Source organism: Canis lupus, chromosome 4 (genome assembly GCF_048164855.1).
Source record: "Canis lupus baileyi chromosome 4, mCanLup2.hap1, whole genome shotgun sequence".
Taxonomy (NCBI): Eukaryota; Metazoa; Chordata; class Mammalia; order Carnivora; family Canidae; genus Canis; species Canis lupus.
The window spans coordinates 27,175,154-27,198,403 of record NC_132841.1 but is presented as its reverse complement, the minus strand read 5'-3'; the positions used below and the strand labels follow the sequence as shown (position 1 = coordinate 27,198,403).

The 23,250-nt window shown below is 38.4% G+C and overlaps 1 protein-coding gene, 1 long non-coding RNA gene and 1 other non-coding gene across 8 annotated transcripts in view; 1 reads left to right on the top strand and 2 right to left on the bottom strand.

Annotated features, from left to right (window-relative positions):
- LRMDA (leucine rich melanocyte differentiation associated) overlaps positions 1–23,250 on the bottom strand; it is a 1,020,248-nt gene that overhangs the window by 152,991 nt on the left and 844,007 nt on the right. Inside the window, exon 8 of one of the 6 annotated variants that reach the window (XM_072823722.1) lies at positions 18,734–18,756. The exons of the other annotated variants lie outside the window; for them this stretch is intronic. Coding sequence (XP_072679823.1) covers positions 18,749–18,756 — 8 coding nt within the window. The 3' untranslated portion in view covers positions 18,734–18,748. Of the gene's footprint in view, positions 1–18,733; positions 18,757–23,250 lie in introns of those variants that run through there. 6 annotated transcript variants of the gene reach the window in all.
- LOC140632062 (uncharacterized) lies at positions 9,696–16,014 on the top strand. The gene is made up of 3 exons (XR_012029575.1): positions 9,696–9,994; positions 10,788–11,209; positions 13,537–16,014. It is a non-coding gene; the product is annotated as an uncharacterized lncRNA (long non-coding RNA).
- LOC140632851 (U6 spliceosomal RNA) lies at positions 22,983–23,089 on the bottom strand. Its single transcript, XR_012030518.1, has one exon. It is a non-coding gene; the product is annotated as a U6 spliceosomal RNA (small nuclear RNA).

Sequence of the window (23,250 nt, the reverse complement as noted above, 5' to 3'; positions counted from 1 at the left end):
AACACAATACCAGGGATGCCTTGGTGGCTCAGCAGTTGAGTGTCTGCCTTTGGCTCAGAGTGTGATCCTGGAGTCCCGGGATCGAGTCCCACATCAGGCTTCCTGCATGGAGCCTGCTTCTCTCTCTGCCTATGTCTCTGCCTCTGTGTGTGTGTGTGTGTGTCTCCCATGAATAAATAAATAAAATCTTTTTTAAAAAAAGAGTTTTATAGTTTTCCTCATATAGATCTTTTACATATTTTATAAATTTATACCACAGCATTTCATTTTGGGGTGTTAATGTAAATGGTATTTTTTTTAAAGATTTTATCCATTTATTCATGATAGACACACACACACACACAGAGAGAGAGAGAGAGAGAGAGAGAGAGAAGCAGGCTCCATGCAGGGAGCCCGATGTGGGACTCGATCCTGGGACTCCAGCATCACGCCCTGGGCCAAAGGCAGGTGCTAAACTGCTGAGCCACCCAGGGATCCCTAAATGGTATTTTTAAAAAAGATTTTATTTATTTATTCATGAGACACACACACACACACACACAGAGAGGCAGAGACACAAGCAGAGGGAGAAGCAGGCTCCATGCAGCGAGCCTGACGTGGGACTCGATCCCCAGACTCTAGGATCATGCCCTGGCCTGAAGGCAGGTGCTAAACTGCTGAGCCACCCAGGGATCCCAAACTATAAAACTCTAATGAACTAAATCAAAAGATAACTAAATAAATCGAAAGTTATTCCATGTTCAAGGATAGGAATACTCAACTTTGTCAAGATGTCAGTTCTTCCCAAACTGATCTATAGATTCAATGCAAACCCAATTAAAATCCCTAAAAGTTATGTTGTGGATATTGACAAATAATTCTAAAGTTTCAATAAAGAGGCAAAAAACCCAGAATAGCCAACACAATATAGAAATAAAACAGCAAAGTTAGAGGACAGACACCATCTGACTTCAAGACTTATTACAAAGCTACAATAATCAAGACAGTATGGTATTGGTCAAAGAATAGACAACTAGACTACTGGAACAGGATAGAAGCAACCAAGATATCCTTCAGTAGGTACATGGATAAAGTCTGGTCTATCCAGATAATGAAATATTACTCAATGATAAAAAGGAATGAGCTATCAAGCCATGAAAAGACATGGAGGAAACTTTAATGCATGTTACTAAGTGAAAGAAGCCAAAATGAGAAGGCACATATGGTATGATTCTATCTGACATCTGGGTAAGGCAAAGCTATGGGGATAGTAAAGAATTAGTGATTGCCAGGGATAGAGGGAAGAATGAATAGTCAGAGCACAGGATTTTTAGAGCAGTGAAAATACTCCATTTGCTACTATAATGATGGATACATTTGTAATGTAATGATGTCATTACATTTGTCCAAACCCAAAAAAATGTACAAAACCAAGACTGGACAGTAATATAAACTATGGACTTTGAGAGATTATAATGTGTCAATGTAAGTCCATCAATTATAACAAATACACCATTCAGGCAGGGGATGTTCATGATGAGGAAGGCTATGAGGGCACGGGATGTACAGAAAATGTTTGTAACTTCCTCTGAATTTTGTGGTGAACCTAAAACTTCTCTAAACAACAAAGTATTAAAAATTACTTTTAGTTTTTTATATAAATATTTGGTTGAAGCTTTGATTATATCCTCTGAATAGACTCCTAAAAATAGAATTATTGAACCAAAGGGTAACTACCAAAATTTCATGTTGATAATAAAAATTGCATTGCCTGCCAGAAATATCAGAATAAGTTGACTCTAGAAGGAAGAAAAAGAGTGCTATCATATTCTTACTTTCAATAAGTAATAATATTTTAACCCAAAATTATTTCATTAAGAAATATTTTATTTCTAATAAGTTGGAACTTTCTATGTTCACTTACATTTCTAATTTTGCCTAGTCACCTCTTTAATCCACTTTTCTTTCTACTATATTTTTTGGGTAGAACTTACAAAAGCCTCTCCCTAAAGTAGAAGACTGAATCTTTATATTTTTATATATTATATTTTAATATACTTGTCTTAATTTTATTTATGTTATAGATACAGAATATTTACACATTCATTTTTAATGTTATAAAATCTGTCAATGATTTATTTTATGGAAGTTTGATATTATTTTAACATTTTTCACACATTAGGATATCTGCCCTATCCACAGTCTATTCCAAATCTCAAATATGGCATGTGAGATTGTAATAATTAAGCCATCCCGTCATCTTGCAAGTGTTAAGGATATGTCATTCCACCAAGATAAAGGCTGCCAAGTAAAACTGAAAAGAAATTATGTTTTATCTCCTAATCCTATCTTCTATACCTTACTCCTAGGGTAGCCATTGCAAAGACATCAACTTTATAGATCCCTATTATCACTTTTTTTATTTAGCCTAACCATCTTCCCAGCATAGAAGATGGATCCATTAGTATCACCTTTAAATGGGTCAGCAGCATTAGCAACTTGCAAATTTGGGGGTAGTGGGTCTAAATATTTTCTTTAACAGAATTCCTAGCACTGATGCTAAAGATAATTTGTTTATGGTTTCAATAAATATTTACTGAGCACCCACTTTGTGACCTAGCTAAGGCAGAGGACATAAAGAGGAGTAACATATCCATCTCTATCCTTAGGGAGATCCTAACCTTGTTAAACATAGAGGAGATTAACATAAATAAACACTTGTTTTAATAATAGTCAGAGATAGCAAATTGATAAAATCATTCAAAATGATTTTTTATGTTACCGACCAAACTGGAAGCATTGCCTCATTTTAGAGTTCTAATCAAGTGTCTAAAGTCACTCTAAATTTTCTGTTTTCTTTGTTTTAAGTCATTCTGTTGTGTAATTGCTTGAGTAAAATTCACCAGAGAAAAGATGAATCAGCTAAGGTGTATCATTAGCAGCAAACATTTGTTAAGCACTTACTACAGGCACTCTGGAGATATTAAGAATCATGAAGCACAGTTCCTGCCCAATAATAGTTTAAAGTCAACTCAGGAAAATAAAGTACATATACATTAAGTGATAATTTTAACAAAAGGCAAATGAACAGAGAAGCCTATGAGTGCTATAAAGAATCAAAGGAGAGAATATTCATGTTAGGCAATGAAGGTCCAGTAGGATATGAATGAGATCAGAAAACTCAAAGGAAAGAAGACTATGGGGCCTTCCTAGAAATGTAGGAAATGTTTAGTGACAGTGAGGACAAAATTTCTTCTTGGCTTAAGTTATCTTTAGACATCTAAGTTCATTTTTATTATCTCAATAGTACTTGATACATCGCAATTTACAGGTAGTAGGTGTTTCTGAGGATATTTAGCTCCACTCATTCATTTATTTGAGATACAGCAAATTTAGGCCAAAGAGAAACAATATACTTTCCCAGATGGCAATGTTAGTAAGGTAAATTCAGGACACGAGGCTGCCACTTTATACTCTCTCTGCCTCTCTCTACTACTAGAATCTGAAAAGCCAGAATAATTGAGTTCAGAGATTACAGACAGACCAGTCACACTACAAATTCTACCACCTTCATTTTAAGGTCCCTTCTGAAAATATCATCCCTTTGGGGGACTTCTAGAATACACTCATGCGGTGAGGCATTCAATAACGACCACTATGGACGTTATTGTATAAATTGGTTAGTACTTATTTTTAGAGCTCCCTCAGACTGTTTAAGAAGTACCAACTGAAATACAGTACACCCGATTGCTACATAAAAGTAAAAGCAAAATAAAAGTTTCAGGTAAAGCGGAGCCATAAATCTAGAAATTTAAGCTCCTCTCCTCAGGCAACTGAAAGCCAATTCCGCATTTCCTCTTACTCGCTGACAGCCTCTTGGGCATTCAAATAGGAAAGAGTTGAAAACCAGGATTTCCGGTCCAATCTAATACTGGACAACACTTAATGGCTTAAGTAGATTAATAATACTCTTGCTATTGGAATTTTGCCTTTCACCACCTTTCACTGTAAGCTTTGCCTGTACTTGATCTACAGGGAGGCTGAATGTTGAAGAGTCTTTTACCAGACCTGCTCTCATTCAGCACCCCGTCTGGAAATGACAACCCAATTTCGACACCAATCAATCAGTAAGAATTTATTGACTGCTACTATGTTCCCTGCACTACCTATGATAGTGGCAGAGACCTGGAAGATTATGAAACATGTTGATTTTCTCAAAGAAGTTAGAATCCAGTTGAGTTTTCAACATTAGCATACATGGAACAAATATAAATCCAAACAAAATCATCACCAGTAGAAAACGCTCCTATTTAGAGGGTCTAGATTCTACAAGCAAAAGGGAAGAAAGCTCAAGAGAGCAATCAGAGCCAAGGGTTATGGAGACTTCAGTTGGGAGGAAAGCCCTGAATTGGTCTGGAAGGACGCACAGAATGTACAGAAGAAAACAGCAGAGGGAAGGGAGTTGTAAACAAAGTAACAGGAGCAACTGGGTGATTCAGTCAGTAAGTGTCTGCCTTTGGGTCAGGTCATGATTTCAGGGTCCTGGGATTGAACCCTGCATCAGGCTCACTGCTTAACAGGTAGTCTACTTCTCCTTCTCCCTTTCCTTCTGTGCTCTCTCTCCCTCTCTCACTCCCTAATAAATAAATAAAATCTTTAAAAAATAATAAAGTAACAGTATGAGGAAAGATAAGTCACAATTGTGGGATAATGAAAATGGTTGGCGTAGTACAAAATAAATTTGGTTAGTAAAAGAAAATTAGAAGTTAGACTGGTCTGCATAGAACACTTGATGTAAAATATGAAAATATGTTTTCAAATGTATTTCTCGCCATTTAATGGTATCATCTGGGTGGCTGAAACTCCTCTAACATCTGTGATATCCTGCTAAGATATCTCATGCAAAAGATACTTAAACAGTTGAAGAAATGAATGAATAAGATGGTCATTAGATAAATGTGCAAGAGTAAATTATATCTAGAATACATGAACCCAAGCATGTTTTTAAAATATGAAAAGTAAAAAAATGTTACTGTAAATGTCATGTTACCCTCAGCCAAACACCTGAAGTACAAAGAAACCATTCAATTCCCTAAGAATGATTGAACACGTACCATAGATATATCACAGTCAAGAGGATGGATGAGAACTTTGCTCTTTTGGAGTTAACAATTTAGGTGGGGTGGGAAGAAAGAAAAGAAAGGAAGGAGAAATGGGGGGGTAGAATGAAAGAATGAAGGAAAAGGGAAAAGAAAAGGAAAAGAGAGAAATAAATTAATTCAGCTACCAAGTGTTACAAATAAAGTGACACACTGAGGACCGATGGAAAGTAGCTGGTGTGTGGGTGGGTGGGTTCAGCTTCTTGAAACTGAGGGTCTGAGAAAACTTCTCTGAGAAGTTAACAGCAGAGCTGAAACTTCAATGATAAAAAAAAGAAGTCAACCTCACAAAGATCTTAGGGCAGAGACTTCTTTTTCAGGATGGACGGCCCTATGTGGAAAAGACATGGGTGTCATAGCTAAAGGAACAGAAAGGTGGCCACTGTGTCTGGGGTGTGTTGCAGAGCTGGGGACAGAAGGACAGGAGCCGAGAAATGAGTTCTTGGAGGCAGGGTCGATTCACAAGAGGACTGGAAGATCTGGAGGCCTCAGCTACGGACAAGGCATTAGAAGGCACAGTTACTAGAGGGGCAAAAGACAGCCCAGTACCCACGGGGCACACTCTCTGTAGGAAATGCCCATTCTCGTCAGATTGTCTATTTGTCTCTGAGCCTGGAGACATGGTTGTAAATTCAGATCAGACCTCAAGATTCCAGAACCATCTCCTGATTTATCTGTAGACAATGGAGAGTTGTAGCTTGAGGAGTCTACTCGTTTTTCACAATGGTTAATGCGGTGACTCCCACCCCTATAAAAATCACTGCAAGCAGTAATTGTCCTTTTCCTGTGGTGAACTGTAATACAGGGGAAAAAGGGCCCTTATAAACAGTGCCTCGGCTGCTGTATTTCTCTTCTTTCTCAGTACAGGACAGCCCAGAGAAGAGTACTCAGAGTCTCATGGCATAAGCCCATGATTCATAAAGATGGCTGCTTCTTTCAGGTCCTGACTCAGCCCAGGGAAGAGCAGAAGCAGAAACTTCCCTTCCAGATGTGCAATGAGGGGAGAAAGTCACTCTGTCCCCAGGGGACAAAACAGTGCTTTGAATTTCAAAGGCGGATGCCCCAGAGGCCCCACCAGACTCACTCCACAAAAATGTTTGATGAATTACCATGGCAGGCATCAACTTTGCAGATTAATGACCAAAAGAGTTTAGTTTATGTCTCAGTGGAAGAAGATAAATTTTCTCTTGGCTTTGAGAATCTGAGGGATTGAGAAACCCAGCTAACCACAGCACCTCTCTCTTCATTCACAATGCTTTACCATGGGTCGTTTACTTTCTACATTCCCTTTCAGCGGGTTTTTATAAATTTAAGCGAAACAGACAGCATGTCTGTGTTCTGCTTCTTTTGCAATACGATGGCAACCAAGTGATTAGAAATTGTCTTTGGGTTGGTGTAGTCGGTGGAAAATCATTGAGGTTTGTTGTGAAATTTGTTCTCAACTCATAACTCAACTAGACACAGAATGGCTGTTTTCCCAACTTTAGACCGGCTGCTAAAAAAGTACTGGCATCCAACTAAAAATATATGTCAAGGCCAAATCCCCATTCTGTGTGTGTGTGCATGTGCGTATGTGCGTATTTTACATCGTGTAGAATTCCAATTCGGAAGTAGTAAGGCTACTATACAAACTAAAACATGAGCCCAGGAGTCAGGGTTATGATTATTTTTTTTCTGCCTTCCCCTATTTCCTCTTCTCAACAAGGCCTTGTGCATTAATGTCCTGTTAAAGGTTAAGGACAATGTTTCTATATGTAAAGATATTATTACTTGCCTACTCCCACATCATATTTTGCATGCAGTACCGTGTATATAAACCACTGATCATCTTTCTTGAACCATCACAATCTGCCTAGACCTGCACCAGGTATTTTTTTGGGAATACAAGGGAAGAACCAGGCATGAAATCTCTCTCACAATGCATCTGAGGACAAAGTATGTGAAACATTCCAGAATACTACAGGATAGCTGAGTGGGTCAAAGTACATAGCTAGAAAATGGTCCAGACAAAGCTTTGTAAAGTAGAGGAAGTTTTCATGTGCCCGGGAAGTACAGGTAGGAGTAAGGTAGGATCAAAAGAGCTAGAGAAAGGGGATATTCTGTCCAAAGTACAGTGACATGGATGTGAAGGTAGAAAAGCAGAGTATAGGTGTAGAGAAGATGTAGATGACAAGCATGGGAAACATCACTAGGATCTGGAACATCAAAGAGGAGATTTGAACAGAGAATCCTTACTGAGAGAGGGTGAGTGAGCAGGAACAATGATGAAAATAAAACTTTCATTTTCTAACTACTCAGAGTCAATTTTAAAAGAAGTTCCAGGTAGATGATGCCCATTACATTACTGATATGTGTGGACGGTTGTCAATTCTACTTTGGGTTCTCATTAGAGAACTGAAAACCTAATATGTTTCCCTTTATTCAATGGACACAAATAGAAAAACAAAGACAAGAAATCTCAGATAAATGACATTTTAAAAAATGACATAAAAAGGGGCACCTGGGTGGCTCAGTAGTTGAGAATCAGTCTTTGGCTCAGGGCGTGATTCTGGGGTCCTGGGATCAAGTCCACATCAAGCTTCCCATGGGGAGTCTGCTTCTCCCTCTGCCTGTGTCTCTGCCTCTCTCTCCATGTCTCTCATGGATAAATATTTTTAAAAAATGACATAAAAAGATTCATAAATGACATAAATTAGTCTAAGAGTTATTGGCAAGGAAACTTCCTTTACAGTCAGAAGCCAATGTGCAGAGTTACTTGTACCATGCAAGAGCAATTAATCAGAATCAGATTTGTTCTCCTTCCTTAAACTAGGAGAAGCTCAGGAAAAGCATACTGATGGCAAGTGAAATAATCAGCTTTTTAGAAAGCTAAGCCAGGGTGCATTCATACCACAACTCCCTCCTCCAACAAATAATATATAATAAATGATTATATATATATAACTACTTTAACATAAAAATATATGAAAAATAGGTTTTATTTAAAACTCTGTGTTGTTTTATAGCTTTTATCTTTCAGTTATATAAATCCTATTATGTAAGACAAAAAGTAGAATTAGTTAACAGTGGCAATTAATAGTAATTAATAGTAGGACTGACTAAACAGATAATACATGTGAGAAAAATATATTATTTTTATGTTTCTTCTGATACAAACTTCTATTAACTTTTTAAAAAATATTTTATTTATTTATTTTTGAGAGACAGAGAGAGAGAGAGGCAGAGACACAGGCAGAGGGAGGAGCAGGCTCCATGCAGGGAGCCCGATGTGGGACTTGATCACGGGTCTCCAGGATCACGCCCTGGACTGAAGGCAGAGCTAAACTGCTGAGCCACCCGGGCTGCCCAACTTTTAAAATCTTTTTATTGGTATTTAAATTTTATACATTGTATTACTATATATTTTTAAAGTACATAAATATAAGACTTTTAAAAGAGAAGAGACTGTCTTTCTTCCAATGGATAGTCTTTCCTCCTTTATCGAATATTAGTTGCCCATAAAGTTCAGGGTCCACTTCTGGGTTCTCTATTCTGTTCCACTGATGTGTCTGTTTTTGTGCCAGTACCACACTGTCTTGATTACCACAGCTTTGTAGTACAACCTGAAATCTGGCATTGTGATGCCCCCAGATATGGTTTTCTTTTTTAAAATTCCCCTGGCTATTCGGGGTCTTTTCTGATTCCACACAAATCTTAAAATAATTTGTTCTAACTCTCTGAAGAAAGTCCATGGTATTTTGATAGGGATTGCATTAAACGTGTATATTTACCCCAAAGATACAGATGCAGTGAAACGCTGGGACACCTGCACCCCGATGTTTATAGCAGCAATGGCCACGATAGCCAAACTGTGGAAGGAGCCTCGGTGTCCAACGAAAGATGAATGGATAAAGAAGATGTGGTTTATGTATACAATGGAATATTACTCAGCTATTAGAAATGACAAATACCCACCATTTGCTTCAACGTGGATGGAACTGGAGGGTATTATGCTGAGTGAAGTAAGTCAGTCGGAGAAGGACAAACATTATATGTTCTCATTCATTTGGGGAATATAAATAATAGTGAAAGGGAATATAAGGGAAGGGAGAAGAAATGTGCGGGAAATATCAGAAAGGGAGACAGAACGTAAAGACTGCTAACTCTGGGAAACGAACTAGGGGTGGTAGAAGGGGAGGAGGGCGGGGGGTGGGAGTGAATGGGTGACGGGCACTGGGAGTTATTCTGTATGTTAGTAAATTGAACACCAATAAAAAATTTAAAAAATAAATAAAAAAATAAAAGAGAGAAGGAAAGTACAATAGAAACAGATATTACCTATATCTAGGAAAACAATAACATTTCTTTCTCTCCCAAAATATAGTAGGGGACTTTTACTGTTTCCTTTTCCATTAATGCTTCTCTGAACTGTCTACAGCCCTTAAGACACGCTTCTTTTACACAGTGGTAAAGCTGAACATAGTCACATGTAAAATTCCATTCGACTTGTGGCTATGCTCTTTATCAAGGCCACATTACACTGTTCTGGTGTCAATCCAATGTGGTGACACCAAGCTAAACAGCCTATCAACAAAAGCATTTCAGCATGGGACACATCAGAGTTTACCTACTAGCAGGAGTAGAGTTTTAGACTGGAATCAGTTTCCAGCTCTCCAAAAAATGTTCCTCCACTTTGTATCTACATGCTTATTTTGATGGGCCAGACGTCTGTCTATTGGCTTTGTTGCATGAATGAACTCATCACCGAAACTCTCCATATCCAACGGTTCATTGTTTTTAAAACACTATGAAGCATACTGGATATCGTCATAAGTTAAACTTCTTTTTCTTGGGGAAAATTACTTTAAAGCACTGAGGTAAGTCAAATTTGTGAATTCAAAACTTTTCTCAACTTGTAAAGTCAAAGTTGGATCCTGAATCTTTAAAGTTTTAGTAAATAAGGAAATTGAGAAAGCCCTGTTTGATGTGGCTGTCCTCTGATGACATATTTTTTGTTCATTAAGAAGCAGGCTTATTTCTAAAAAATGAGTCTCTTTTTCCCTTTGTGTATGAGTTTTTGTCATATTCTACATATAATATCAAATAACTCAGGTATAATTCTTTCCTAGGTTCCTTGTGGCCTCTTCATAGATCACCAAAGAGTTTTAGAGAAACAGCAAATAAGTTTTTGTTTTACTGTAATACTGTCCTCCATTCTCATCCCCACTGTGTTCCCAATTAGTGAAGTAATTCTTCTTATGCCACTCTTTGAAGAAAAGATTTAAAGAAGGCCAACATTTTAACATCTTTATTATGGTCCTTAAAACTGATAGCCATTTTGGAGGCACATAGCTAAAAAGGCTAATTCCTTCCATTTCTATCAAGTCAAAAAGCTCACGTGCTTCTGTTTCAAGGAAGCTAAAAGTGACCCAAAACTTCATTGTGTAAGTTTCAATATCACAAGTAAGTAAATCACAGCCCTTTTTAGCAGTGTTGTATACAGGGTGTGGAGGATATTCAGCAGGTGAGATTGTTACATTCATTTGGTAAGAAATTTAAACACCGAATGGAGTTACCAATACCTACACTGTCTGCTAATATGTAGGTCGATACAGTCTAGGTTGTATTTAAATAAGATATGAACAATCTTTTGTTTTATGTTTTCTGCAGTTTCATTAAAATCTTCAGAAATCAAAAGGACAATCTGAACCTCCATTTTTCATGTCAAAGTACTGAAGAGATAGAAGGAACATTATCTTGTTGCTGTGGCTCAAGGAATCATTTGACATATTAAGGAAAGCACGGCTATTGGGCAGATCTGACAAAATTAGCTCTGTTCTGTAAGATGGCAACATGTCTGGTACCCAGTATTACCCCACAGGTCATGTTACCTGAAATTTATAAATCAGGCAATGTAACTTAAATTGATTTCATAGAGAAATCAAGGGAACAATATGATGGTGCTGCTTGTTTGGGTGGTATATGCAAGATAATTCAGCAGAGACTATTTTCAACTAAGCATTGGTGACATTTGGGGAGACAAAAAAGCTTCTGACTAATTTAGAAGTTCCTGTATGTCTCATCCTAAAATGGTAAGATTCAATCTCCCTGTGTGCTTTCACATCTCCTTCTTCACCATGTCCAATTTTCTGCATGTTTTGCAAGATGCTCTCCTTTGATTATTGATTTCCCCAATGTAGTTGTATGAGTCCTTCCATCTGTCACTATTTAACAGTCATTTAACCTTCTTTTTCTGAGATTTCTAGGTCATGCTGGCATTGGTATTATAATCACCCTCATTTTCATTATCTGAACTCTTAGAAAATAAATTAACAATATTCATAATATCAAAACTTAAACCAGCACTGTGGTGATACAAAGCACAACAATTAATTGACAGTCAAAGATAGATGTATTGTGAATACTCATAATTACAATATATTTAAGGTATACACTCAAGTTGCATCAATTGGTGTGAAACAACAATGGCTGATTCATTAGTGTGAACTTCAAATCACAGTTGGCAATAGAAGGGGGAAACATAGTGACAGCAACTATGGAAGATAAATAATCTATGCTTTATCTATTTGGCCGCTACAAACAACATTGCTTTCTGCATCTATATGCAGGCTGCCATATGGGTTTTATACTTTTCCCTGAACCTTTGACATCTATCACCAAAAATAAGATTCTCTGTCTCTCAGAGATGGAATTCCTGGGATATGGGACTCTCAGTTCTAAAACCAGGACAGTTGCTCATGCTAGCAGGACTCAAACATTATTCAGCACAAATTCTTGCAAAGTTTGACATAAGAGAACCATAAAGCCTATCATCTTATCAAGACATGATGAAACAATACATGGAATAGGCTATCTGGGAAATCATTATCCCCGTTTGAAAATGGATGTGCAGGAAAAGATGTCTGAGAATTGACCAATTGGACCTACCCAAAGGTGCAGATGTTCAGGATGGCTCAAACCAATATAACTGATGTTCATGACTTTGAAAAATAGAGGAGGGACAAAATCTGGCCCACATGAGACTAAGTCTCTGACTTTTATCTTTATACTTCATCAAAGCTAAACTATCAAATTCTAAAGTAAATATTGAGACCTTATAAATCCCTATTCTAATAGGTTTAACTATCTTATTTTTTTTTTTTTTGTTATTTGCTATAAGTAGGACAACAGAGCTATTATGACTCTGCCTCCTTCCCCCCTATAGCCAATGCTGATTGGTCATTTCCAAAACAAATATCCATTTGAAAATGAGCCCATTTCTATAAGTAAAGAATTAAACTTTTTATTTAGGGAAATTTTAGAGGAATGTATGAATGCACTTAGCTAAACTCAGTGAAAGTATCACCAGGGACCATTCCTGCTCATTCATCCAAAAGACTAACTCATATTTGGAGCAGCACTTTCCAAAACACAGAGATACTATGTTAAAAAATTGTGTAAATATATTTGAGGAACACTGGGTTTAAAAAGTGTCGAATGGTATTCCTTATTATAGATTCCATATATCTTTTAAGGTTTTATTTATTTATTTTAGAGAGAACGAGAGAAGATGGGGGAGGGGCAGAGGGCAAAGAAAAGAGAGAATCCCAAACAGGCTCCATGACCAGCATGAAGCCCAACCCAGGGCCCAATATCAGGACTCTGAGATCATGACCTGAGCCAAAATCAAGAGTCAGATGCTTAACCAAGTAAACCACCCAGGCACCCTGATGTATTTTTAATATGCTCATGTGCAATGAGCACATTAAGAGCTGGAAAAACAGTGTTCCACAAACTACAGCTTGTGATACACTGATATAAATATAATAAAATTTAAAAATAGGACTCTGTTTTAATTTCAGTTGAACTCCCAAGATGATGGGAAAACCAACTAGACCCACATACCAAGATGAGGTGTTGGATTACCCAAATAGGACTTGTGGCAGAGGTGTCAGAGAACTGATTTTGCAAACACTAGTTGACCATATATCTCGTATTCTAAAAAAGATGCTGGCTAGGCTAAGAGAAGAGTTTAGAATAGAGATGTGGAGTTTTTTTTTTAAAGATTTATTTATTTTAGAGAAAGAAAATGAGGAAGCAGGGGGACAGGCAAAGGGAGAAGGAGAGAACATTTGAGCAAACTCCTAGTGGAGTGTGGAGCTGGATGTGGGGCTCCATCCTAGGACCTTGTGATCATGACCTGAGCCAAAATCAAGAGCTGGATGCTTAACCAACTGGGCTACCCAGGTGCCCCAAGAAATGGGGATTTCTTTAGCGAATTTTCAGAAATGTTTATGTTTGCCTGCAATGCTTTACCCACATGAAGAAGGGTTAAGGGTACTCCCCTCATGGCAAGCAAATGATAGAGGGTTTAATGGCTCACATAGATATGTTTGTGTATGTCTCCATGCATTTTCAGGGTCAGAGGGAACTGATTTCTGATTTAAACATGAAAACCTAAATAAGTGAAAGAAAGACTATGGCTGAAGCTGCCTGCCAAGTGGCTCAAGAAAGGAAGCTAGATTTGAGGATCCAACTCACTATTAGAAAATCTAAGACTCTTATCTCCCTGGAGGAAGTGAGGCCAAGTGCAAGACAAAGCATCCTGAAACAATCCTGGATCCTGCACTTTTGGAGGTAAGGAGACCTTAGCAGTGTAAAGTCCCCAGATGCCCAGGATTTGAAGGACTCACAAGTGTACAGCCATAGGAGAGAAGGATTTATCATCAAAAGAACTGTAACTGAGAGAACCCCAGCTGTTCATGAAACAGCCTGCAAGGAGAAGGGCCAACCTAAACATCTGCCATTGGAAGAGCAAGCCAGCCGATAGAACCAGCAAGCAAGTGTGATCCTGCCTCCCTCTTCTCTCCCATCTCCCTACCCAACTCACCTGGTGTGTGGGAATGGGGAGAAGATGAAAGAACAAAGGAAGAAGCACACAGAAGATGCATTACCTATGTATCTCTGAATTTCAGAGTTTTCATTCTTACCCTAGATTTTTCATATTCTTAACTGAACCAAGACTTATTTGGAGACTCAGGTAACCAGAGGACTTATTATGATCCAAGAGTGAGTAACAAACTCAGAGCACCCACTGAAATTTTATTCAGAAGCAGAATAATATCTACCCCTACAGAATGAATTTAGAAAGGCAGCTGTGAGCAAAAAATAAATTTGTGTTATACCCTACCATATAACACTCACCTAACATTTTGTTAAAAGCACTATTGGCTTCCTGTGAAGTACTTGAGGTCGATCCTGTCATTTGGTGACCCAGAGCCCCACTACAAGGAAGAGAAAGGCAAGCGCTGCCTTGCATTTTTTGTCACTTCCAAGTCTAGCATCTTAACTAACTCTCCCAACTCTATGAGGCATCTAGGTAGGTATGAATGTTCCCATTTTACAAAAGGAAAAACTGAGGATCAAATCTGGGACTTGACTTAGCTAACATCTAAAACCTTAAGCATTGACAGCTCTAATTTTAAGAACTCTTGTCATCCAAACTTCTTATTCAGTGCTTTTCCCAACATGTATGCTATTTTCTTTAAAGGACAGGATAAAGATAAAAGGTTACTTACAAACACTAGAATCCATTTCTTTTACATGATTGGAAATAATTTCTCAGTGAATAAAACTGAAATAATTATAGCTGTTGGTTTTTTTAGATAGCAACATCAGCTTTGAAATAAAGTCAAGAGTAGCATAAAACAGTATGACCCCAGGCAGAGTAGATTAAAGCCTTTTTCCAATCCTAGGCTGGTTGCTCTTTATAGCTGGATGGATTTTGTTTTTCTTCCCTTAAATAATTTTAGGTGGTAGTTGCGGAGGGGAAGCTCTTTGTTTACACTAAAACAAAATCTTGTGTACAAGCAACTCCTTTGGCATAAAGCACAAGGCCAATTATCACTTTCTTTTTCCTTCCATTTTTTCCCCCCACTGGCACAAAATCTAAGAAAAGCCTCAAGGTGCAAATGATTTGCAGTCTATTTAACATCATGGTTATTTATTTTTATGAGACCTCATTATTGCTCTTTACCCTAAATTATAGGTACATTCTTGGCTCCATTTCCCACTCTTCACGAGCCCCAGAATAGTGTTTTTCCCCCTATATTTCTAAATAATCTTCAATACTTCATCAATCAAATATTTAACATCTCATAGATGATGTGTTGGACCAAAGCTAAGATCTGTGAAATCCAGTAGTCCAAGCCAGAACTTTGTGCCTATCTTATGACATTGGAGTTGTTTCTGTTCCTATTTACTCTAAACATTCCTTGAAGGTAACCACTCTCCATCTACATGTCCGGATCCAGTTCCTAGGAACTGAGAAAGTGTTGTAAATTGAACTATCCATAACCCTATAAAGGTCATGTTACCATTATCTCTTTTTTATGAAAAAGCATACTGAGCCTCAAAAAGGTGAAATAACCTTCCTAAGTCAAAGGATATCTAAGAAAAGGTCAGAACTTCATTCCAGATACCCTGAGTTCCAGAGTCTGTGTGCTGATATTACATACACTCCCTGTCTTTGGTAATCCTTCCATAGAATGTTCCCTGTAAACTTGAGGAAGACAGGAAAGACAGAAAAAGGTGGTGGTGGGGTGGATAGACAGAGTAAGCAAGAGAATTTCATGTTATCAAAAGTCAAGTCCTCAAACTGAGTTTGAACCTGCTTTTCCAGTTTTACTACCACCACTTCATCCTACGTTCCCATTAAACTGGTCTATGCTGGCTATACTAAGGATAAGGAATTTTTAAAAATGGATTGGTATATTGATCTTCTAACCTGCAACCTGCTGTATTTGCTTATTAATTCTAGTAGCTTTTCATAAATTCCACTGTATTTTCAATGTAGATGATCATTTAATCTATGAATAAAGATATTTTTTATTCTTCCTTTCCAGTCTAGATTCTTTCTTTTCTTTCTTTCTTCTTTCTTCTTTTCTTTCTTTCTTTCTTTCTTTCTTTCTTTCTTTCTTTCTTTCTTTCTTTCTTTCTTTCTTTCTTTCTTTCCTCCTTCCTTCCTCCCTTCCTTCCTTCCTTCCTTCCTTCCTTCCTTCCTTCCTTCCTTCCTTTTCTTGTCTCACTGCACTGGCTAAAACAATGCTGAGTAGAGGTAGGAAGCATGTATTTGTACACTTTTTAATAACAAAAGAATTATTTTTGCAGGTATTGGGTAAAGCTTGGTGAAGTTAAAAGTGAGTTAAGAATCAGTCCCCAACCTAAGGATGTCATGACCTGGTGGAAGGTCTCCTTTCACTGGTAAGATGGAAATATCAATATAAATAAAGCTGGAAATATAAACCAGGATAGGCCCTTGAATAATAAAAGTGACAGCAGCAATAGGAGCCTTAATATTTACAGAACGATTGATATGGGCCAGAATCTATTGAAAGTTCCTGATATATATTAACTCATTTGACTCTTCCCACTTATCCTCATTTTATAAGTAGGGAATAAGAGACACAGAAAGATAAGTGACTTGTGTCCCTATGGCCAGTATTCTTAAGTGCTACACTAAATTGCCTTCATCTTCATTAACAAGTATTGAGTGTCCGCTGTTTGCTAATTACTATGTCACTTTCAATTTCTTTAATAATCACAATAATCTTGTTTTATAAATGAAGGAACTGAGGTTCAGAGTTTAAGTGACCTCTCCAGGGTCACCCAACTAGCAGAAGATTCAGATCGAGGTGTCCTGAGTCCAAATTCAATATCCTTTCCACCACCCTCTGATTCCTCTTCAAATAGCTAATGTTTATATAATACTTTGAAGCTTACAAAATTCATGATCACATTTATGCCTTAAATGGCACTTAAAGGAATTGAGATTTTATTCACTAGACAAAGGAGAATTTTGGTCAGTTTTTAAGAGAAAGGAAAAATATGAAAGAGAGGAGTATTTCTGGAAGGCCAGGGCAGCATTGTGCTAGATGGATTTTCCAGGGCAAGTGTACAAGCCTAACAGTTAGGAGACACTGCAACTCTCAGGAGGATTCACATTCACCTCTGAACCTATGATTCCTTCTCTCCAAACTCATTTGCCAGTCAGGAGAAGTCCTGTTTTAAATAATGTTCCTGGAGGGAACTCCCAGAAGAACAGAGATAATAAAAGTATTTCTTGTGTCACTTCTTCTCCCTGCATTTAACTTTCAGGAATACTTTTGTTAACTGAGAAGAGCACACTAAGGAACCATTATCACTGATACAAGGAGAAAACGGACGGTAGATTTCCTCAGCCATGTCCTGTCAGTGTCAACAATTTAACTAAACATATAATAGTCATAACCTCATCAGTGTTAAATTTTCTAGGTTTCTGGCACATATCTCTTCATCTCCCTCATTAAGTTTATAGAGTGTTCTTTGGTACATTTGCTCAGTATGAGGATTTCAGTTTCAACTGGCATATATTTGAGTCAAATAGAGGAATGATTTTTCTGCCTTAAGTAGTTAGCAGAATAAGAGAACATATGAAATGGACCAATGCCCAAAGCCAGGTACTTGGCAAATAACAGCAGATAGATTTGACCCCATCCATCACAATCCTGCCCCCTGTATTCACCGTGGGTGCAATACAGGTAGGCCAACTGAGCTAAAAATGTGAATAGTTATTTTGTTTTCATTATCTTCCTTGCTGTGTGCCCTACACACCATTCCCTGCTCAGGGACTCCCCTTATTCAGAAATGGAGGCCTAAGGTCCTCATGATTACAATCCCACAAGGATGGTGACTCCAAACAAACTTCCCCAACCCAAATCTGTCCCAACCTCCCTTCATTTTATCCTAATCTTAAACATGTTAGCATTTTGTACTCAACCAAGTCAGATGAAAATGATGGTCAAAATATCATTCAGGCAAATATTTAAGTGATAGCAAGCTTGAGTGATTTCATTCCCAGGAGTGTCTGCATTTTAAAAAGGAGTACCCAGAATCAGGATTGCCTTAACCTATAGACAAAGGTTAACTATAAAGGTGGAACACCATGGAGCTTCAGGATGGGGGCTCTTCCAGCATCCACCAAAAATGCCCTGTGAGAAACAGCTAAAACTCCATTATCATATTTATACCTCGAGTCTCCATCTGTGACATAGGGATATAACCCTGACTTTACAGGATTATTATAATCTAGGAAAATAATATGACCTCACAGGATTACTATGGAGATTAAACTACTTGGTTAATAATTGTTACAAACCTCTTAGAAAGCTATCAATTACCATGCAGAAGTGAAAGGTTTATAGAAACTTCTGAGTTTTGCCTTTTACACAAGGAACCACTTGATCAACCTCCATTGCGGTTGGAAGATATGGGAAACCTCCTGTGGAGTGAGTCTATTTCAGTCAGATAGGGTTGTGACTTCTAGCTCTACTTGCCGGGTTCAACTACAGATTAGTTATCCTAGCTCTAGTTTCTCAACCACCCACAAAAAATACAGCCCTGACTTCTTAGATGGGCTAAAGAGAAACCTTTTTTACCACTGGTAGCAGAGGCTGTTTGGGACCTACTCATGAAGTTGTCATACTAACACTGTGTGAACCAGTAACAGCCAAGAATGTGCTTCAAGAAGAAAGATAAAGATGTACCTGAATGGCTCAGTTGGTTAAGCTCTGTCTTTGGCTCAGGTCACGTTCTCAGGGATCTGGAATGGAGCGTCGCATGAGGCTCTCCACTCAGCGGGTATCTGCTTCTCTCCCTCTCTCTCCCTCCCTCTCCCTCCCTCTCTCTCTCTTTCTCAAAGAAATAAATAAAATCTTTTTTTTTTTTTCAAAAAAGAAGAAAGATAAAACTTGCGATGATTTTACTTTGAAAGAGATCTCGACTTAAAACCATACAAATCTTTATATTTTTATCTAAAATGGGTTTCTTAGACCTTCAAAGCCTGCTGTCTTCTTCTTGGATATTAAGGCATAGTGTATACCTTCTTTCACTACTTTGCATGCCGAATTTTCCTAGAATATTAGAGGTCTACTTGATTATATATAAAGGTAAATAAATTCTAGATATCTGAGGGACATTGAATTACGGGGAAATGAGGATTTCATAATTCCTGGTCAGATTATCAGAGAATAGTATTTAAGAATATCCTGACATTCACTTTATTTTACAGAGTGGGGAACTGAGACCTGAGCTTAAAGCCACATACTGGAGTTATGGCAGATCTGAAATGCAGACCTGTGGATAGTGTATGCACTCTACCATAGTGTCCCTTTCCCTCTGTCATTCATGCCATCAGCACTAGTCAATCAGAAGGTGCCCTTTCTTGTAACTACCCTGTTTTGCCATTGTTCTCTAGGAATTAATAAATCAATAGCATCCCACCCATATTTTAATCTTCTTCCTTCCTTCCCATGGTGTTCTCATATTTCCTCCTCAGGTTTCAGATCAGTGCTGTGAACTAATAGGCCTTTAACTCAATGGGCCACCTGCAGTATGTTCTATGGCCTATAGCCAGCGTGCATGCGCGAGACAGAAGAAAGAAGAGACTTCATCATGGGGATAGGAAGAATGCTGCCCCCTGCCAACCATCTCTGTGGTGGTGAGGCTGATGACAGCATGCAGAGCACACAACTCTGGCTGGATGCCAAACATCTGGGCTCAAAACCAAGCAACCAAGTTGTTCAAATCAAAGAAAAACTAATCAACAAATATTTTCAGTGCCTACTATGTGCATTCAGACAGCTGTGGTTAGAATGGATGACATTTGAGTCTTACTCAACCCCCCAAATTCCACTGCTCTCTGTCCCAGATGCCTGATATTATATTAATCAAATATTCATGTTTTCAACTGAGCATCTGTTGGCATATGTTGATGTACAGACAAAACCAAAAGTAATGAATTATTTCTTCAGTACATTAATGGTGCTTTTGTCAAGCTTCATAGAGTAAGACTGAGAATAGTCTACCTTAGGCCATCGGCCATTTCTAAGATTGCCATCCCTCTTGCTGTCTCCTGCTCTATCAGAATGCAGAGAAGCTAGGAGTGCCATGTTTCCTCCCACAGCTCCAGGGAGATATTCAGGTGAGGACACCACCAGAGGCAACATCTTTCTGAAATCACTGGTTGCCTCTAGGCTCCAAAGCACTCAATGCCAAGAGGGAACCCTGTGCATAATTTGGCATCTGTGGTGCTCCAAGAACAAAGGATATAATATCCCTTTGTTTCTGGACATCCTAAAGTTAAAATGACATCTTGGCTGACAATTATGATTCTGCATTCTTTTATAAATCATGTTATTTATGAAAGAACTTAAAGCAGGTGAATGAACATTCAGTTGCCTCGTTTCTGGCATTTCTCCTATGAGGACTGCCAGGGCCTTTACTAATATTACCACCAAGTACTGCAGTCATGAAATGAATAAAGTCAAGGGATTTGCTATTAGCATGCTTTAGGCCATTTACTGTTTTCATTCTTCAATAAGAAGAAACAGCCACTGAGGTGAAGATGGGAAAACCTCTCCATATGTGATGGCAGTCTCTGATTTTTCAAGGTCCCCTGGCTATTGTCAAATAGGCTTTGTACACACTTCAGTTAGCATAATCATGCTTGTTGTCTTCCTTGCTTTCACAATGACCTCTAAGCTACTCAAAGTCATCAGGTTCTTCCAGGGGCCTCACTCCTCATGGCACTATGGCACCAAGGACAAGGGCTTGCACAATAATTAAGACAGGGAGTTTATGGACAAGCAAAGAAGAAACCACTGAAGCCAGACTTGCTCATAACATTCCCAAAGGGAATTAGACATGCAAGAATCTGGAAATTTGGGTGTCTATATCCTGGAGCTCCTTCCTTAAAAGTGTGAAATCAAAGACCCCGTTGGTCATTTCCCTTTTGAACTCACCCTGCCCACTAGAGATGGGGACTTCTGTAGCTGGTCTGCTCCAGGAGCCACCAGGTTTTCTTACTGTCTGTGCTTAGCTACTTAAGAAAAAGTACATTAGGAAGTGTTTTTCTCAGGAATGTCACCTCTGAATCTCAGCTTCCTTTCCTAGGTACATGAATAAACCTGGACAACCTATGGAAAACCAAAAATTTCCATATCCAGGGACTATGCTGTTCTGGACAGTACCAGAAAAAAGATACCCCACTGGGAGGATGCACCTACAGACACATGGCTTGACGAGTGGAGCCGGGGCTGGATTTTGATCATGCTGACTTGCCTCCTCGGTTTGTGGAAATTTGGTAGTACTTTCTCACCCTTAAACCCAGAAGCTGGATCAGATTCTGAATGGTCTACCTCCTCTCCTCTGAGCTCCTCTCTGATCCCCTTCAGTACAGAAAATCCTCCAAGGCTCTAGTCAAGAAAGGCTTCCCAAACTGCTTCATCCACAACAAAAGTTTCAACTCAGAAGTCCAAACTCCTTTTATATTCTCAACCCCACTCCCAGCCCAGTAATGGTCTTACAGAGGAGAAAGAGTTTTGGAGAGGGTGGAGCATATCCATATCTCCTCTTGCCTCAATCCACATCCTACTAATTTAATTGCTTGCACTCTTAATCTTGTTCTACCTTTCCCATCTGACTCTTTACAACAGGGGTTCTCCACTAACTCAATGTTTTTGTTACCAACTTTGCTTGTCTGTCTGAAAATGGAAAGACAAAAATTCTAATGCTACGCTGCCTATACTGTGCCCATGCCAACTCCTCTGTGGAATTCTGTAACCCGAAGATGACCCTAGCCTACAAGCTGGAATTTCTTTACTATTGAAGAACTATTTCTGCAAAAAATTTTGAAGTTGTCATTTTCATTTAAAAAATAAGATGATAAAACACACACACAAGCCATTATTTGTAAAATGCCTACAGATGATGAAGAGGAATGCATATCAATATATACACATGCATGCAGATGAACAAGGGAGCACATATGTATGTGTCTACCCATGGAGGCCAAGATGAAACTTTCAACTGGAGAGTGGTTAAATACTAAGGAAAATGACAGGAATCAAGAGTGATTTCAAATTTCTTGTAGCTTTTCCTTCCACCACTCCCTCTAGACTAAAAAAAAAAAAAAAAGTGTTTTCAGAATTCCATTTAAATTTGATACTTAAATTAGCTTTGAAAAGCAGTCACATGGGTGGCAGATATGCAGGGGTTACCAAGCAGGGGTCTCATTGTGGTATGAGAATGATTGCTAGCTAGAAAGGGGGATTTTCTAGTCCTCTTCTGGTATTGCTTAGCTAAATAAAGTCTGACACCTCTGCCCCTCAGTGCTTTATATCTTAGATTCTTTCCAGGGTTTACTAGTGTTCTGTGGTTATATTACTTAAAAGTTATGTGGATATTTAGAATAATGACTACCATGTCCATGATGACCACCAATGCCACCACCATTATCATCCTGACTTCTTTTCTTTCTAGAACAATTTGCAATTGCCCAGTTATACCTGTACCTTAAGTGGTGAACAAAAAATTGATTTCCTAAGTTTGCAAGGAAGAATAGAGATAGAATTTTTAGTAACTTAACCAATAAATCTGGGCGGTGCCAATTTCAAACTTTACAAACGCCAAAGAGCCCGGTACAAGACTCTAATTCTAATGATGGAAGCCCCTTCTAACTGGGTTTCCACAGTAGCTGTCAAGGGTAATAATGGAAATTCCAAGAAAAGCTTAATCTTCAGAGAGCTTGAGCTCTGCTTATGGTCCCAAATTTGGGCCAGGTGCTTTCCAAATACTCCCTAACCTAATAATTTGGGACTACATTCAGTGCTCAGTGTGTCTTTCTTTTACCATGAGGATGTATGCAACTGTTTATACTGCATATAACTTACGAGGCTGGACATGTCATTCATCCACTAAACAAAAAGATAGACTGAGCTTCTTAACCCAAAGAAATCCTAAATAAGGTCTTTTTAAAAAAGACCTTACATATGTATAGAACACGTCATGAATTTGCATGCCATCCTTGCACAGGAGCCATGCTAATCTTCTCTGTACCGTTCCAATTTTAGGATATGTGCTGCTAAAGCAAGCACAAGATCTATTTGAGAGACAGAATGATAAGTGGTTAAAATCACAGGTTTTGGAATCACACAGACCAGCAATAACTTTAAATATCTATGTTAAGAGAGGGTAGCACCTGAGAATACCCAGATGTGTTTTTTTGTACAGATTATTCTTCCCTTACCTCACCATA